This window comes from Rattus norvegicus, chromosome 4 (assembly GCF_021556685.1).
Source record: "Rattus norvegicus strain SHRSP/BbbUtx chromosome 4, alternate assembly SHRSP_T2T, whole genome shotgun sequence".
Classification (NCBI taxonomy): domain Eukaryota; kingdom Metazoa; phylum Chordata; class Mammalia; order Rodentia; family Muridae; genus Rattus; species Rattus norvegicus.
The window spans coordinates 103,888,951-103,908,507 of NC_141537.1; the positions used below are offsets into that span (position 1 = coordinate 103,888,951).

The 19,557-nt window shown below is 44.5% G+C and overlaps 1 protein-coding gene, 1 long non-coding RNA gene and 1 other non-coding gene across 6 annotated transcripts in view; 2 read left to right on the top strand and 1 right to left on the bottom strand.

Moving 5' to 3' along the window:
* On the top strand, positions 1-5,233 carry LOC147994903 (uncharacterized). The gene is made up of 2 exons (XR_015686669.1): positions 1-1,607; positions 4,557-5,233. It is a non-coding gene; the product is annotated as an uncharacterized LOC147994903 (long non-coding RNA).
* Positions 3,005-19,557, bottom strand: part of Rpia (ribose 5-phosphate isomerase A) — a 25,668-nt gene continuing 9,115 nt past the window's right edge. For 2 of the 4 annotated variants that reach the window (XM_087658132.1, XM_087658134.1), the window contains exons 4-8: positions 12,594-12,658; positions 11,754-11,822; positions 10,967-11,108; positions 8,873-8,972; positions 3,024-3,968 (exon numbers count right to left, since the gene is read on the bottom strand). In XM_087658132.1, the coding sequence (XP_087514258.1) occupies positions 3,874-3,968; positions 8,873-8,972; positions 10,967-11,108; positions 11,754-11,822; positions 12,594-12,658 (471 nt within the window). In that variant the 3' untranslated portion in view covers positions 3,024-3,873. Of the gene's footprint in view, positions 3,969-8,872; positions 8,973-10,966; positions 11,109-11,753; positions 11,823-12,593; positions 12,659-14,106; positions 14,167-19,557 lie in introns of all 4 variants that reach the window. The other 2 variants (NM_001108632.1, XM_087658133.1) reach the window with 2 other exon arrangements.
* Positions 14,939-15,043, top strand: LOC120102574 (U6 spliceosomal RNA). The gene has a single exon (XR_015687414.1). It is a non-coding gene; the product is annotated as a U6 spliceosomal RNA (small nuclear RNA).

Genomic DNA, 19,557 nt, shown 5'->3' on the forward strand with positions numbered 1-19,557 from the left:
CTACTGGCCATTAGGCAAGGTCACGTTTTGATCATGACCAGAAAAGCAAAACCCCTCACAATCATATCTAAATATCCGTGAAACAGGAATACCACCCACATCATAAAACAGTCTAGGAAACAGCCCCTGATCCTGACTAATCATGGCTGCTTCCCTACAATGTCTACAGCTTTTAGCCTCCCTCCAGTCTTCTTCCCGTGTAGGTAAGAATTTTAAGATGCCTGCCCAAAGATTCATTCCTGCTTCCTATCAGCTCTTGGTCCTAGGAAAGTCCTTACAAACCATGACCAAGCACAAGAACAGACCCTCTGAGAATTAACACCAAACACCCCAAAGACTACACCAGCAAGCCTTCATGTGGTGGGTCCGTAACTTGACTTTGCCTAAAGGGAACTCGCAATCCCCTTTCCTGGGTTGTGTCTATGGTGGCCCTCACACCCAATTCATAGAAAACTCAGAGCAGAGGGACACAGAGAAGCCGGGGACAAACAGTGGTTGTTAACCACTTCTGTGACAGACCAGACAAGGGACACTCTCCAACTAGATTGCATGCAACATTCTATTCCCTTCTTCCAAAAAGAAAGCTCAACAACATAGAAACAAACAGAATTAGCTATGAGCACACAGGCACACACATGTGCCAACAGCCATTCGCTAACTTGAGGCCTTGTAATTCATTACAGCTAAAAGGTACAATCAAGGGACATAAGTTTGGTAAAACGCTACAACTACCCAAAAATATAAGCAAGGCTAGGAACCAGAAGTCTGCTCTGCTCTCCTGGGTGTGACTGGAAAGGTACTTAAACTGAGCCTCACTTTCTCACTCTGGGAAGTGAGGCACACAAAGGAGCTACAGGGTGACACCTATGTTCCATGGCAGTGCCTGGCAACAGGACAAGTTCAAAGAGAACCCCCACCCCACCCCCACCCACCACCACCCTCCCCCCACCACTTTCCTTCCTTGCTGTGAGCTCTGACTGAAGCCAACCAAGTCAATTCTACCCAAGTCCCCAAGAATTCCCCCATGGCATTCTACCATGACTACAGACCTTTCCCAAAAGTCCAACTCGAAGCCTGAGACATGCCTCAGGGGTCAGAGTATGCACTGTTCTTGCACACGGCCCAAGTTTGGTTCCCAGCACCCATGCCACACAGCTCACAACTATCTGCAACTCCAGGCCACAGTTTCCAATACTCTTTTCTCACTTCTGCAGGCACTGACATTCATGTGCACATATTCATACACATAAAGACAAATACAATTTTTATTGTGTTTTGTTTTTTGACAGGGTCTATGTAGCTAGCTCTCCTGAAACTCACTATATAGACCAAGCTGAGCTCAAATTCAGAGATCTGCCTGCCTCTGCCTTCTCGTTCTGGGATTAAAGGAGTGTGCCACTACACCTAGATATATAAATATAGCTTAAATATATTAAAAAATCTTAAGTATTTACTTTATGTATATGAGTGCATGTGGTTGCTGGGAATCAAACTCAGGACCTCTGGAAGAACAGTCAGTGCTCTTAAACGCTGAGCCATCTCTCTAGCCCTAAAAAATACTTTTTTAAAGATTTTTATTTATTTTACGTATGTGAGTACACTGCAGAGTGAGTACACTGTAGCTGTCTTCAGACACACCAGAAGAAGGTTTCCAATCCCATTACAGATGGTTGTGAGCCACCATGTGGTTGCTGGGAATTGAACTCAGGACCTCTGGAAAAGCAGTCAGAGCTCTTAACCACTGAGCCATCTCTCCAGCCCTAAAAAATATTTTTTAAGCCAAACTCCAACTTGTCCCACATGCCTAAGATAAAGCAAAGACACTAACAGAAACTGGCTTAGCTCACTCATCACTTAAAAGGTCACATTTAGTAATCTAGTGGGAAATCTCTCACAATTCAATCTTCACCTCTATATCAAAATTCACCTCTAGGCTGCCCTTTGGCGCCTACCAGGTGTTTTGTTTTTCTCTATGAGAAGAAACATTCAAATGCCCTGGCTTGGGCACAGATGTCAAAGCCTGAAACCAACAGGAAATGTATATGTGAAGTGGAGCGAGCAGGTGTTTCTGAAACTGTTTACCTTTATCCACACCACGCAAACTTGCTTGTTTTGAAAACTTACTTTATCAAATTTAGCTCATTCTGCACCAAAGTTACTGATTAACCAATTAAAAATAATGCACTCCTAATACCAACAGTCTAACAGCACCTAAGGCATAGTTTTTAGAGATCACTTTCAGAGTAATAGGATTAATCAAGTAGGGAAAATGCATTTCTTTGTTTGCTTGCTTATTTGTTTTTTAGATAGGGTTTCCCTGTATAGCCCTGGCTAACCTAGAACTATGTAGACCATGCTAGCCTAGTACCAATAGATCCACCTGCCCCTGCTGTGACTAAAGGTATGCACCACCACACTGGGCTGGAAAATGTCCACTTAAGGCTCTGTCCTGCTTAGTTTCTATTCTGAGACTTGATTCAGCAAGAATCTGGACACCAACACATGTAACTAAGTTCAATCTTCAAAGCAGAAGCTAAGCTGAAGAGCTGACTGCTAGATATCATGCAGCATTAGCGTGGGAGGAACCAGGGCTCGCTGCACAGGGATGTGTAACAGAATGGACTTGTGAGGCCCTTGTCAACCATCACTGAGCTGGTCAGTCTGCCTTCCTCTATGAAGCTTTTTCTAGGCACTCTGATGTTTACTAGGCAGTTTATCTAACCTCGAGACTAAGGGAAATGAGAAAATTCCAGTCCCTTTTAATGCTCATCAACTCCCATACAACTCAATAGAGCAGCTGGGAGTGAGGACGCCTGTGCTCAGCTATACCGCCCTCACTCAGACAGAAAAGACCAACACCGCAGCAAAGGTCTCAGGAGCACGTGTCCTTGATCCAATAAAGGAGACAACGGGAACATTTACCTGGTTGTCTCCGATTCCTGAGTGGATCCCACTTATCTGATATAAACTAGTCGGGCCAAACTGATTCCCATCAGTACAAATTCTGTAGTGAAGACAAAGGATCACAATGGCACAATCATGTTTATTTCAACCTTCAAACAGCACAAAGAAGTGACAGCTTCTGATACCAAATCATACAAGGGTTATTGGAGGAACAAAACAATACTAACATAAAGAAAATCATTCAAACAACAAAAGTAAGTGCTTTACATCTCAGACAATGCTGTGTGCTTGCTGCCAGAGGGCGTTTCCACCAGGGGCTTCCAACAGCAGGACCAAAGCAAAGCCAGGATCCGAGAGAAGGTGCATTCTCACCTGGGAGTTTATACCCAAGTCACTACAAACCCGACTGCTCCACTCAGAATTCCTGAAACCTGATCTTAAAACCTAACTAAGATTTGGGAGTGGTAACAATGAAAACAACCTCAAAACAGAAGAGTGTGGCAAGAAAGTAAACAGTAAACAAGGTTTCCCATAAGGCATCAGGAGACCTGCTGGCTGACTCCTCACTTTTCACCAGCTTAGAAAAATGTTACTTCTCAGCAAACCCAAAACTTCAGAAGGTGAACCAGTAGGTTCAGTCAAAGCTTTCAGAGACAGTCCTGATCTCTTATTTTTATTTATACATTTTTTTGTTTTTGGTAAATGTTTCATATAAAACATAAAATCAAGTTCTATTTTATAAAAAACTGAATATTTTAATAGTAAAAATATATATTTAAATTTCTTTTTAAAAAGACACATAGCAATACTTCATAAGACTGGATTTGACTACCCCACCCCCACGGCCAGCCATCCACTCTGGCACTGTGGACAGCTACATGAAGGTACATTAAGGCAAAGGCTCCTGGTGAGGCATGTCCACTGTGCCTGGGCTGGAGACTCAAAGTGAGCACCCTGCTCCTCGCAGGGTTAGAAGGGCTTCTCCCTCACGTTCACTGAGCCATCCTGCATCCCGAAGTAGACTCTCTCTGCCATGTTGATGAAAAGTCCTGTGTCCACCACGCCTGCAGAATGAAGAATCGGTACATTTAAGTTCAGCTTCCCAAGACCAGGCAAGCATCAAGTGTCCCTGAGAGCAAACATCACAAGCCAGCACCAGACAAAACTGGGGTCATCTTTGTTCCTTCCTGACACCTCTTCCTTCCACTACATCATGGCTTGCTCTGTGTACCTAAATGTGCCAGCTTCATCCCACTGTAGACCCTCTGCTCAGGTTGTCCCCCTGCCCTGCCGCTCCTCTTCACCCTTCCATGAACCTGCTAAAGAGACCCTCCCAGACTACGCTTGTGATATCACTCCTCCCAGGTATGTTCAGTCAACTACCATCCTTGAGAGTCTTCCTCAGAGAAGGAGAAAATCACAAAGCATACACCTGATAAAGGAGTCACATCAGAATACAGTTCCTAAGCCGCTAAGTAGCAAAAACCCAATAAAAGAACTAAATGGGGGGCTGGAGAGATGGCTCAGCAGTTAAGAGCACTGACTGCTCTTCCAGAGGTCCTGAGTTCAATTCCCAGCAACCACATGGTGGCTCACAACCATCTGTGATGGGATCTGATGCCCTCTTCTGGTGTGTCTGAAGACAGCTACAGTGTACTCATATACATTAAATAAATAATTAAAAAAAAAAAAAAGAACTAAACAAAGACTTCTTAAAAGAAGCAAACTCAAAAAGCATTCAAGCTCACTAGTGACAGGGCATGACAACTACTCCATCACCAGGATGAGTAAGGACAGGTGACCAGAATGTGGAGGCACAGACAGGAATATTCCTGAAGCCATCATCCAGATCCTGGTTCAATGAGAGACTCTGACTCAAATTAGAAAGGACACAGCTGGCTTCTGCACATACATACATGGGTTACACACATGCACTTGCATGCTCCTGCACACACTTGTATTCACACAACTTGCACTCACACACACATGCACACACACATAGTAGCATGAATAGATCACCACATTGTTCGTGCAAGCATACTAACAGTGGAATACTCAGCAATGAGAACTAACTAACTATACATGGCCTTCACAAAAACTGTTCACATATATGCATACATTACAGTGGGTCAACTCCGGCCAACTGTCAAAGAAAACGGAAGTGAACCCAGTGTGTAGAGAAACATGGGCCAGCACTGGTAAATTGGCACTCTTATGTGGGGAGCAATTTAATGTCATCTTATAAAATCAGTCTAGGGGCTGGGGATTTAGCTCAGTGGTAGAGCGCTTGCCTAGCAAGCACAAGGCCCTGGGTTCGGTCCCCAGCTCCCTGCCAAAAATAAAATAAAATAAAATAAAATAAAATCAGTCTAATGTTTTGATCTGGTAGTTCCATGCTAGCACAGGATACAAAATGCAGCAGGGATCTGGTCAAGTAAACTGGGTTACACAGCCACAAAATTGAAATATCACCATTACTTTTTAAAAAGAGTTATTATATATAATACACACACACACACACACACACACACACACACACACACAGAGCTGTCTTCAGACACACCAGAAGAGGGCATCAAATCCCATTACAAATGGTTGTGAGCCACCATGTGGTTACTGGGAATTGAACTCAGGACCTCTGTTACAGCAGTCAGTGCTCTTAACCTCTGAGCCATCTCTCCAGCTCTTACCATTTTATTTTTTTTTAAGTAAAGGTCAGGGGCTGGAGAGATGGCTCACCAGTTAAGGGAACTGACTGCTCCTCCACAGAACCCAGGTTCAAATCCCAGCACCCCATATGGCTCACAATAGTCCATAACTCCAAGATCTGACACCTTAACACAGACATGCATACTGGAAAAAACACCAATGCATGATAGATAGATAGATAGATAGATAGATAGATAGATAGATAGATAGATAGATAGATAGATAGATAGATAGATAGATAGATAGATAGATAGAGACACAGACACAGACACAGACACAGACAGAGACAGAGACAGACAGACAGACAGAAGTAATGTTATCGCTTATGAGTCAAAATGAAGATAAGAAAGAGGGCAGAGTACAACCTAAGCATGGTATGCCCTTACTTGAGTTAAAAGGGGTGAGGCAGGGGAGTTTCAACTTGTGTTTTTGTAAAAGATCAACTCAGAATAGGCCATACAATTCCCTTAGTAACACTAGCTGCCTCCAGACAGGGTAACTGGTTGCCTGATGATTGGTTGGGGTTAGGGTTGGAAAGCGCTAGCCACTGTTTACCCATAATGTTGAACAAGGGGTAAAGGATATAAAGGGACAAAAGAACAAAGGGTAAGTTAAAACATCCGTGGACAGCCCTCAATACGCTGGCAAGACAGAGGCTGAGTCACTGAAGGATGAAGGTCCTGACACAAACCTAGAGATTTCTGAGGATGGACAAAGCAGTGTTCAACACTCATTTTGATCAGCACCTCTGTAGCACAGCCTAGAAGCTTCAATCTGGCCCCAGGGAAAGTCAACCCCACTTCAAAAGCTATAAAGAAAGTCTAAGGCAGCAGTCTAAGGCATGATTCTGGAGCCTCAAATTAATGAGTTGCTAGGAGGGACTGATTCCCCTCACCCCAAATAAACTCCAGAAGAAAAGGCAGAGCATGCTGAATGAGGGCAGAGGCAGGACCCATGAGACACAAATGGAGACTTTTCTCTGCATGTCTGCCTCGTGCAAATGAACCTGGGAGACACAGGAAAGCCTGCCATGCCCTTGCCCTGCGAGTCTGTCTAATATAATAGGTTAGAAATAAGTGAAAAGGAGACAAACCAGGGTGGTCCTGTGGTCACAGTCCGTCTTCCTCACACTACACTGTAACTGCAGTCTCCAGTGTATAGTCTTCATGCATAGGAGAAACCAAGAAAGGCCTCAGGAAGAGTAAGAGAGCCCCCTAGTGGGCTCAGCAGGAACCGGCTTCCCACTCCACCCTGGGTCAGTCTGCATTAACCAGGCAGGTGCACTCTGCCTACAAAGCATGACCTCCATCCACATCATCATCCTCATTCCCTCTTGGCCTTTTAGAGAGGCAACACTAAGCAATAGAGTGGTTCATCTGTTTCACTTAACGGATGAGGGAAAGATTGTCAGAAGACTAAAGACGACAGGGGCTGGACTTGGAAGAAGAAGCTGCCTTATTGCACAGCATATATTCAAACTGGTTTCATTCCCAACCAGCACAAATAACTTACAGTCTAGAAAATAAAAATAAAAACAGGCAGTGGTGGTACAAACACACCTTTAATCACACCGATCAGGAGGCAGAGGCACACAACCTGTGTTCAAGGCCAGCCTGCTTTACAGAGTGAGTTTCAGGACAGCCAGGGAACAGAGAAACCTTGTCTTAAAAGAATAGGGGGGCTTGTCAGTGGGCATTGAGATGAGATTTCATGTAGCCCAGGCTGGCTGCAAACTGATTATGTAGGCAGGAAGTCCCTGACCTCTGATCATCCACCTCTACTTCCAAAGTTCCAGGATTACAGTCATGAGTCCCTGCGTGGGCACAATCTAGTGGTTCATTAGTGGAGACAGCAGTACATCCTCCCCTAGGGACTTTAGTCATCAAGCACTGTTTTAAGAGGTGACCTAATTCATTTAATCCCCACAGTGACCCCACGAGGTGGGTACTAGTTTTGGCCCTTTTTAAAAAGGAGAAACTGAGGCATGGAGCTGTTTGATAGGGGACATACTGCTCATACTGCTAGAGCATGGCAGGGTTAAAAGTCCATCCAGGCAGTCTGTCCCAGCATCCACTCAGACACTGCACTCTGAAAAACTGCCCAGCTATGGCTTCGATTGCTCGACTGCATGGAGAGCGATGCCTTTCGGTCACCTCCTCCTGTATATCCCTCCTACATCTGACCTGCCAGACTGAAGCCTGAACACCAATTCATCTCTATCCAGCTCACCCAGCCTTCACCCAGGTAGGTAGGTCCTCAACTCCTACGATTATCCTGTGGCATAAAGTCTATGCTTACACATACAGTCTCACTTGAGCGAGTGAGCGTTCAAGTTCAGGGTCTTGGGGCTGGAGAGATGGCTCGGCGCTTAAGTGAGCACACTGATCTTGTAGAGAACCAAGTTCAATTCTGAGCACCCAAAGCAGAAGGCTCACAACTAGCTGTAACTCCATCTCCAGGAGATCAGACGCCCTCTTCTGGTCCCTATGGGCACCTGCACTTAAGTGCACATACTCACACATATAATTAAAAATAACACAAATCTTAAAACTTCAAGAGACAGAAAACCTAGAGCTCTCACCTTGATGTCGTAGTTGTTAGGCAAACCACTTAGCTTAGCTCTGGGCCCATGTGGTCCCCTGTTAACTACCTCATCTAAGTGGGAATTTAATAAAACCTTTTAGGATGCTAAGCACTGTCTAGAAGACGTGATCATGTACACAGATCAATACCATATCTAAGAAACCACCCTACCTGACAAAGCAACCCCTGTGGACTGGACTTTTGCTGTTCCTCCAGCAGAAGCAGCACTTCAGCATCTGCAGACGTGGCTTCACACAGCCTCCCCCAGGTTTACATCAGCTCTAATCTAGGACTAATTCCATGTAATACAGGCAAGGCATCTTGCCTATGATACACAACCAGTGAATGCAGGTGAACTGAGTCACCTCCTCCACAAAGGTCGAAGAGGCTGCATCAGCCTCCTGGAAAAGGGAGGGGTCTCTCCCGGGGATGGTGACCTTATTTGAAAGCAAGCACCTCTGACTGCCATCAGCTTGGAGGCTATCCCAATGCCAACAGACTATAAAATATATATACATCAGCACTATTTCACAAACCAGGGGGAGGGAGGTGACTCAAGTACAAAACCTCAGACATGGTATAAACTGAGCACATGGTCATGCTGCCTTCTGTGGCCTGAAGAGGGGGTAGTTATGAAGGGAGACACTAGGTGACATCCAGGGAACACCCAGCTTACCTGGAGTCATCTTGATAGCTGTGTTCACTTCACCCCATTTATGTACCCGATCGAACTTCCAGTCCAGGATAAAATTCCCATTATCTGTCACCACAGGCCCCTAGAAGACAATTTTCCAATGACCAAGGATGAAAACACAGGTAGGCAAAAGCAAGAAAGATGACAGCCAGACAGATGTCCTTGCTCTGTGCTTCCTAGAAGGTGGCTCCATGAAGCAGAGATGAGCAGGCACTTTGGAGTCCTACAGACTATGATTATGTCTTAATGCCATTGAATTCTCTGAAACTTGTTTCTTCAGTGGCAAAAAGGGGGACAGAGATGCAAATGGGAAGGGCTCAAGGCAGTGACATTTTCAACTTAGCAGAGTGAAAACCGAGAGTATTGCCTGACAACATGGCTGCATCTCCAAGCTTAGCACAAGCAGCAGTGCTGTAACGTAAGGCTGCCTGCCTTCTCGCAGCACACCTTCTCCATCGGCAAGTCTCATTAAAAGGATGGGCGGACAGACAGATAGGTGAGGGGACGAACAGTTTAGCTCTGAATCCAGAATTCCTCAACACCACTGGACACTAGAGAAATCAGATTGCTTAGTAACATAAATGTTGACAGTACACAGGCAGAGGTAAGTAAGTAGTAAGACTCCTCTACAGCCTGGCATGGAGCAGTTAAAACTGTACAAAGGCAAACCAGGTGTGGTGGCTTCTATGTCTTATCCCAGCACTTGGTAGGAGGCAGAAAGATCAGGAGTTCAAGGTCATAGCAAGTTCAAGGTAGCCTCTCTAAGTACTAAGATAAGGTGCTGCATAACCAGTTATCCCAGCTTCTTTCTAAAGAGAAGTCAACAAAGTATGTCAGGGCAGTTATTAATCATTTCATTTTCTCTATCTCCCAAATTTTTCTAATAGCTACACATAGCTACACATATTTCAGTTTGGGATCATTACATTTGGTTGTTTATTTAAATATGAAAGAAAAAGTTCTTTGTAACCCAGACTCAGAAGCTAAAGAGAAACATCTCCACGGGGTATCACATGTTCACACCACCACCACCCCCAGAAAGTCTACCTCCTTAGTGATGAAGTACTTGCCTAGCATTTCCTGAAGCCTTGAATCCAATGCCTAACTGGAAAAAAAGAGAGGGTAGGGCTACCTTGTACAGAAAGTTCCTGGAAAAAAACCATCTTCCTCTAGCCTTCTGTACTTGGATTGACCAATTGGAACTTCAATGGCTTTGGAGTTTAGTATAGACTGCTACTAATCCACAGGCAGAATATCTTGGGCCATCTATACTCTTTGAAAGGCAAATGCACTGTGGTTCACACCAATCAAAAGGCTAAGAATGCTACCAGAGCTAGGGCAATGGTGGGGCTTGCCTTTAATCCCAGAGGCAGGCAGCTCTCTATAAATTTGAAGCCAGCCTGGTCTAGAGCTAGTTCCAGGACAGAAATGGGGGGGGGGGGGGGAGGTAAAATTTCCCCATTTTTCTATGACCTACCTACCTGGTGTTTCCAATGTATTTGAAAAGTGTCGGGGTTGGGGATTTAGCTCAGTGGTAGAGCGCTTGCCTAGGAAGCGCAAGGCCCTGGGTTCGGTCCCCAGCTCCGAAAAAGAAAAAAAAAGAACCAAAAAAAAAAAAAAAAAAAAAAGAAAAGTGTCATTTGTGACCTTTGTTTTGTCTCTGTACAAATTTAAAAGTGTTACCTCACTGGAATGCAGAATTTGGAATACCCAAATGTGTGTTCCCAGGCCACAGTTATTCCTATTTGCTCTAAAGTAAAATTATCTCTTATCCTCTTTGAGATGAGAGTTGTACTCTTGCAATGATAGCCTCAGAAAGAATAAAAGAAAAAAGAAAAATACCACACCACAAACCCTGGAAAACTTTGTCCCCTCAGAGCTTCCCAAAAGACAGTGTTTAGAGGCCATTCACAGGGCAGTCCAGACCTCAAGCAACCCCGAGCAATGTCAGGAAAGAACCACGCCCCCTACTATGGAGGAAACTGAGAGGTTAAGCGAGCACCAAAGGCTTCAGGACCTAACTGACACAGAAAGAACAAGAGCAGCACACTGAGTCAGGGTGCTCTGGCCACTTACTGCCTTGTTGACAGCCATTCGAAGTTCCACCTCACCCCCAAACTTCTGGGTCACAGCTCGACTCACTGGGACATAGGCCATTGGGATGACTTCAATAGGAATCCCCTTGTGCCACCGATCCCCAAGGTTCTTTGAATCTTTCCTGGGAAAAATATCAATGAAATTAAATAAGTTCAACATACAAAACCAAATTCAGGCTAGGGGCTACCTAGACAGCTGGAGGGGAAAGAGACTAGGACAGTTCAGGGCTGCTTTACACTAAAGAGACTTGATAGACAAAAGTGATAAAATCTGCTCTGATGGTTTGCCAGCTAACCCCCGCCGTCCTTGCAGCTGTGGTATTTCCTGAGTAATACAAATGCAGACAGCTCTTCTAACAAGTTCAGAACACTGCCTCCTCTCTCAGGCTCCCAGAAAGAGAATCAGCCCGGTCAAAGACTGAGCATAACACAGTCATGTGTGGAAAAGCCTGACCCCAGAGGAAGCAGGATGTGCTGAGTCACCACCTATGGACGGTGCTTGCCCTGCTTCCTGAGGCTCCCTGTGAAAACCTAATGAGTAACACATGCAGAGGAGCTCTGGCTACAGGGTGACACTGCTTCCTCCCCATCCCCAAACATGAAGGCCCAGCTCAATGCAAGAGTGCTGGGTGCTGTGGTGATTAGCAGAGTCACTGCCTGTCATCCTAGAGAGCAGGTAATCCTCCTACATTCCTCCACAGGCTTCCTCCTCTAACGTGGGAACCCATACACCTTCTCGGTTCAATCGAAAAACCCTGGAACAGTACCTGAAATCAGCGATCACAATGAAGCGACTGGCATAACCAGCCACAATCTTCTCCTGGGTCAGGCAGCCTCTGACAGGAAAAAAGAGTGAGATCATCTTCATTTGAGAAGTAGGATCAGATGTGGGTGTCCCAAATGTGTTCAATCCTGATACTTAAAGAGAAACTGGCTTCCATTTTTAAAGAGCCATCCTCGCTCCTATAATGCTACTTTCTAGTAAATGAATACAGAAACATTTGCCTGTGTCTGGTAGAAACCTAGAAAGTAGACAATGGCTCTATTCAGGCTAAGCACTTCCCCTCCAACAGGCATCTAAGAAGCACTGTGTGAGGGAGATGACTCTGGACATGTCCTGAATAGATGCCCAGTTTGGAACACCTGCCCTGTGGACTATGTGACAGCACCAGGCCAGCCATACTGAACTGTCTGGCCTATTGCTACTGCTCCCTAGAAAAATCACTTCACACCCGCAACAAGGATTATGTAATACATTTTAAAAAGTGAACATGTTTCCAAATAATAAATGTTTCCAAATAAAGGAAGAGGACCCTCCAAGTGGTTACAGGCTTCACAGCTTTAACACAAAAGGCACAGACCTAACCATCTAACCCAGGAATGCACTGTGTGTAGACAGAGACCATCTCACTGAAAAGGCCCAGGTTACCTGTCAGCAGATAAACACTAATGATCAGAAATGCTAGCTCAACGGCATATGGTATCAGGGTGCTGACAGGAAGAAAAACTCATGTGTATCAGGAACAATTGTTTACTCAGTACTCCATTTCGCTTTGCTAAGGGTTAGCTGACAGTCTCTTTAGCAACAAAGTCCCCACAACACTCACCCACCACCCTTGATGAGATTGAGCTCAGCATCCACTTCATCAGCACCATCGATGGCAAGGTCGATCTGTGGAGGCAGGGAGAGAAGAGCCTCATGAGCTGAGACAGATACTGTGGGGCTCCTGATCAAGCAGGGGTAGCTCATCAGTTCTCAGCAACACCGTTAGGCAGGCCCACTCAATCACCCAGGAGACTAAGGCCCCGCAGAGTAAGGTGCTTTGCTGGAGACACAAGGGAAGGGAGCTGAGGGCCTAAGACATACACTGTCCAGTTCTTAACCACTACAATTGCTTCCTTCACTCTCCATAAACAAAGTAAAATTGTGAGCATGCATTCCCAAAATAGGCACCATCATTCATTCCCAAAGAACTTAAATATTGGTTCTGAGGTGGCAGGTAAGGGCAAAACATTTAAGAGACTGCAGTTTGGGGCTGCCCAAAAGACCACAGACAGCGGGACTGGTGCATTCAATTCCCGGGAGACCAATAATGAAAGAGCAGAGTAAAACCGATCCCAAAGACAGAACTAACATGGGCATATAGAGGCAATTTCTCAAATGAACAAGATTACATGAAGACATCTCCACAGACGACAAACATTCAATGCACTCTTACACTGGAAACTATTTCTGCCCACAGAACTCCTCCAGGAGGTCCTTCCCAATTTTCACCAGGCACTTCATGGCATGAACTGCTACACCCTGTCCAAGACTCACTCCATGCCCATTCCACTATCCCAATCACTCAGAAAGTCTGAGCAATACCCATGTCGCCCACATACCCATATCTACTACCTTCCCCCCAAAGATCCTCTGTTGGCCCTGCCATGGAGCCTGGACAGCTAACCACAAACCTAGCCTCCCTCTTACTGTAACACTGCTCTAGAGCCTTGAGTGCACAAGTTAAAATTCTGCTTCTGCCACCTAAGCAAATGACATACCCTTTCTATATCTATCCCCTGGGACAGTTACAGTACTATCAAGATTAAACTTAGCCCCACACCTAATGACAGCTCAGGAGTTCCTGGGGTGACAAGGGTGCTGCTCACTCTCCAGAGCTCCAGTCCCTACTGGAATAAATAGCCTTGAATTTAACAGTCTTTTTCCACAAATATTAGCTTTAATTGGTTTTCAAGTGGCTACAACTACCTAAGGTATGACTTTTTCCTTAGCTTAGGTGTGAGCTCCGCAGGCTGGCACACTTATAAGAAGGGAATTTCAGGAGACCATGGACCAACCCTGGAACTCTCCAAATCCCCTTTACTATGCCTGTACTAAGCCCTGAAGCCTAAGTCTTTGGGAAGCTAAACCTGTACTATGCCTACACTGCCACTTCTTTGCTTGTGAGTTTAGTCAGAATTAATACTCAAGGCCCCTGAACAAAAGTGAATATTGGCTCATGTCTTCTGGACCTACCAAGATAGCTGGAGTCCATGAACAACTAGAAACCACCAAAATAAAAAGGAGACGAGGACAATCAGTCAATCTCTCAATCTCAATCACCCCCCCCCCCTCACCTCCGGGTGTTGATCCAGGTCACTGAGGGTTAAGCCATACTGTAGGATAAGCTGCCTGGCCTGGGGAGGACAGAAAAGGCAAGCACAGTCATTTATACTGAAATTGTGACAAGGGTCTGCAGAATTCTTTTGCTATGTCAAACCCTAAAGACTGACCTAGGTTCTCTCATATCCCAAACTTGCTTACTGATAGGCAGGAGATCTATCCCCATGAAGAGCAATACTGACCGCTACTTCATTGCAGGAGCTGGAACCACGCAGCACAGGGGGACACAAGACAGTTCCAGAGGTGAGCTAAGAGCTGTCCCTCCCTGACTTGGGAAACAATACCAGGATGCTCCAAAAACTTCTAACAATACATTTGGGAGGCTGAGACACACAGCCAATTCAAACTCAGCCTGAGTTATCATAGTAATGCCCTGTCTCAAAAGACCAAGGACTGGCAATGGACCTCAGTGGTACAGCATTCTCCTAGCACCTCAAAGGCGGCAGGTGAGATCCTGGCATGAGCAGGGGCAGGAGATCTGAGGCAGGTGCAGGAAGAGCTTCAAGGGTGGAAAAAGTGGAATCCCAGGGAACTAAGCAGATCCTTCCCCACAGTTTCCTCCCTTCCCTCAGACCTCTTCCTCACCCACTGACACACCCAAAACATTCTTTCCTAGAAAACCATGCTGGCCAGCCAGGGAGCCAGATCCTCCTGGCAGACACCACATTCACCCCTCCTGTGGACCCTCTCAGCACCCACCCCGCCCTTCTACGCTTGGGGAGGTGGGGGCCTGCAGGTGTTATGGCCAGCAGGGAAGCCATCAGGGTAAGATAAGAATGAAACTCTGTGTTTGCTTCATCAGCACATATACTAAAACTGGAACGATAGAGAAGATTAGCATGGCCCCTACACAAGGATGACACGCAAATTGGTGAAGTGTTCCATACTTTTGCACACACAAATTCGAAGTGTTCCATATTTTAGCAGAGGATGAGCCTTGTCGGACATCAATGGGAGGAGAGGCACTTGGTCCTAGGAAGGCTCGATGCCCCAGTGTCAAGAAATGCCAGGGCAGGAAGGTAGGAGTGGGTGGGTGGGGGAGCAAAGGGGTTAACACTTGAAATGTAAATTTTAAAAAAATCCAATTTAAAAAAAAAAGAATGAAACTCTGTTCAGCTCCACTTAGTTGGCCATTACTGGTTCAAACTTCCAGAGTCTGACACACCTGGTCATTTGTTTTACCCATATTTAAGCACAGCACAATTTGGGGGGATGAAGAATTTTCTGATAACCACTAACTCAGTCCCATGAGTATAACAGAGAGTAAGACAAGTTTACACTAAAATCCTTTAACGTACACCCAGCTTCTTTCTCAGGATACTGTTGCCTGAGACAGTGCACAGGATCAGGGTCCAGGGACAGTGGCTGAGAGAAGCATAATGCCTGTGGGTGTCAGGGCAGGCCTGGCCGTAGGATAACCAGGAGGTAAACTCCATTCCTTCCCAATCCCTGCAGGACAGGTAAGCGTCTTCTTGGAAGACACAAGCCTGTATGTTTGACTGTCCCTGGCTTCTCTGGTGCTTATCTTATGTAGAGGACTCTTTGCCCTCTATGCTACCCTCTCCCCGTTCCTGATGTCATTCCCAATACTTCTACCTCGAACTCCCCCTCCCCCAGTACTACACCCGGCAGAAACACAAAGTAGCCTCTTCCAGGCAACCACCCAAAGCCACCACACACTCTTAAGATCAACAAGGACAAAACCAGATATCAACCTAGAATTAGAATCATCCCAAAAGCAGATGCCCAAGCACCAGGACACAGTTACAGCCAGGACTCCCTAGTCTCCCCTAGAGACCAGCAGCTCCACTACAGAAGCCTGGAGAAATGCAATAGGGGTGAAGCACAAGACAAGGACCTCAAAATGGCTACTATGACTATGATGAGGGACCTTACTTAAAGAAGATATGGTAAATCCCCTTCCTGTTAAAAGTCCTGGAGACACTAGGGATACCAGGGACAGATCTCAACATAAAGACAACAAACCCAAAGCCAACATCAACTTAAATGGAGAGAAGCTGAAAGCACTTTCACTAAATTCAGGAACAAGACAAGGCTGTCCTCTCTCTCCATATCTATTCAATACAGTACTTGAAGTCTTAGAACAATAAGACAACTGAAGTAGATAAAAGGAACCAAATTGGAAAAGAAGTCAAAGTATCTTTATTTGCAGAGGATGACAGTATACCTAAGGAAACTCCTACAGCTGATAAGGACTTTCAGCAAAGTAGCAGTATACAAAATCAACATACATAAATCAGTAGCCATATCATAAATTATTATCCTATATTCAAATGAGTAAGAGACTGAGAAATAAATCAGGGAAGCAACACCTTTCACAATAGACTCAAATAATATAAAATCTTAGGGTAACTCTAACCAGGCAAGAAGTGAAAGGCTTATATGATTAAAAACAAGTCATTGAATAAAGAAATGGAAGAAAATATCAGAAGCTCGTAAGTTGGCAGGATTGACATAATAAAAATGCTTTTGGACATGTACCAAAGGCAATCTAGAGATTCATTACAATTGCCATCAAAATTCCAGCCAATTCTTCACAGATCTCAAAGGGGTAATTTTCAGCTTCATATGGAACCAAAAAACCCAGGATAGCTAAAACACCCCTGAATAAAAGACCTGCTGGAGGTGTTACCATCTCTGATCTCAGACTGAACGACAGAGCTACAGTAATAAAAACTGTGATTTTGGCATAAAAACAGACATGTTGATCAACTGAATTTGAATAAAGACCCAAACATAAATCCACACACCGATGGACAACTGATTTTTTGATGAAGAAACCAGAAATACACAGTGGAAAAAAGACAGCACCTTCAACAAATGGTGCTGGTCAAATTGGATGGCTCCACGCAGAAGAATCCAAATAGATCCATGTTTATCACCCGGGACAAAACTCAACTTCCAAATGGATCAAAGACACCAATTTAAGGCCAGATACACTGAAACTGATAGAAGAGAAAGTGGGGAATAGTTTTGAACTCAATGGCACAGCAAAGGACTTTCTGAACAGAATATAATTAGCACAGGCACTAAGATCAACAATTAGTAAATGGGACCTCATGAAACTAAAAACTTTATGTCAAAAGACACCATCATCCAAAGCAGCAGCCTACAGAATGGGATAAGATTTTTAGCAACTACACACCAAACAGAGCACTAACATCTAAAATACACTTTACAAGAAAATCAAAAGCCTGGACATCAAGAACACAAATACCCAGTTTTAAAATGGGGTACAGATCTAAATAGATCCCTTTTTTCTCAAAAAAGGGAACACAAATGTTTGAGAAGTGTCCTCAGTCATCAGGGAAAGGCCAATCAAAACCACTCTGAGATTTCTCCTTACGCCGGTCAGAACGGCTAAGCTCAATAACACAAATGACAGCAAGGATGTGGAACAAGGGGAACACGCTTCCGTTACAGCCACTATGGAAATCAGTGAGGCAGATCCTCAGAAAAATGGTAACTATCTACCTCAAGATCCAGCTATACCGATTATGGGCATATGCCCAAAGGATGCTTCATCCTACCTCAAAACACTTGTGCAACCATGCTCATTACTGTTCTATTCGTGATAGACAAAAAGTGGATGTGAAGGTCCCTAGTTCTTACTGAAGCGTAAGAGCTATTAAGAGGCTGGTAGAAAGTAGGTAGGTTATGGAGTTCCTGTGAAGGACCCTAAGGGTTTTCGCCAGCCTTACACTCACCACCTCAGGTCAAGATTAGGCCAAGTACGAGCTTTCCGCCTCGGGTCAAGGCTAAGCCAAGTTCCATTCTCCACCCACAGTTCTCAGGAGGAGCAGGAACACTCTAGAAAATCCGAAGAATATACTAACATAGTCACCTGACCCTCTGGTGCCAGATAGAGTTCGAATGCATGTCATATGCTTGCTAGCCAATAGATTCAAAGGTCAATATGCTTAGCCAATAAGTTTAAACTGTAACCTTGCTGATGCAACCTGTACCCCTAAAAAGTATAAAAACTGCTTGTTATAACCATTCGGGGTCACCTTCCAGTCACTTGACACAAGGGACTGATTGAAGGTCGACCCCAACACACCAGAAAATAAACCTCTTGCATTTACATAGATCTCCATTCTTGGGGGGGAGGGGTCTCCCGGTAGTTAAGACTCATTTTAAGCCTTACAGATGAAGGGACCAACGGATGAAGTGATAAAGAAAATGTAGTATACTTACACAAAGGATTATTATTCAGCTGTTAAAATTAAGTTTATAGGTAAATGAATGAAACTAGAAAAAGATCATGTTAATATTGTTTCTGGCATAATGTTCTATTCTTGTTTTCTTTTTTCCTACATAACAGTTTTATTGATTCACTGGGAGTTTCACATGTACCCAATCACATTCCTTCCCAGTCCTCCCATGTTCTTCCCCACTTGTGATCTCCTGTCCCCAAAGAAATAAAAACATGAAAATAAAAAAAGTAAAAAAAAAAAACAAAAACAAAAACAAAAACAAAAAAAACCATCCTGAATGAGTTAACCCAGACCCAAAAAGACAAATGCAGTATGCATTCACTTATACATGGATATGCCAAGTCTAGCATGACCTTGGTGGAGACAAAATGACATGGTTCCTGCCCCTGGCAAAGGCCTTCATGTGGCTGCCAGGGGCATAAGGCATGTTTGCATGATAATGGACACATTTTACATTCCTCATTTAAGGAGTGTCCTCCCTGTTACAGATGACTCCATGATAATTAGAGACAGCACAGGTGCAGGAGGCAAAGGCTAATATCTTAACAAACGCTGGGACCTTCAGGACAGCTCTTAAAGCTGTGAAAAATAACTTGAAAATACAGGTTCAGGGGCTGGGGATTTAGCTCAGTGGTAGAGCGCTTACCTAGGAAGCGCAAGGCCCTGGGTTCGGTCCCCAGCTCCGAAAAAAAGAACCAAAAAAAAAAAAAAAAAAAAAGAAAATACAGGTTCAAAAATATATAATTTCTCAAAAAATAAGCCCGTAATATGAATTATATGAGGGGCATCATGAATCTAAAGGAGCAAAGGCAACTACACTGTGAGCCAAATTATCAGAAAGATCCTAAGGAAGGAGATGAAGAGACTTAGGGAGTGGTAGTCTCAGGCGATCCCACCCAGCAAAGGCTTTTGTTTATGCTTACAAGGGCAGACAGATTTCTGAGTTCAAGATCAGCCTAATTTAGGTCCATGTGCTGTAGAAAAAGTAATTTCAGTACAGGTCCCCACCCAGTGAGATTATCGTCTATGCTTAACAGAGGCAGACAGATGACCTCTGAATTCTTTGGCAGTATTAAAAAAAATGTGTGCTTGCTGTCTCCTAAGAATTTAGGGGCTGGGGTCATAGTATGCTGATTCATAGGATAATCAAAAGGAAAGCTGGAGTAA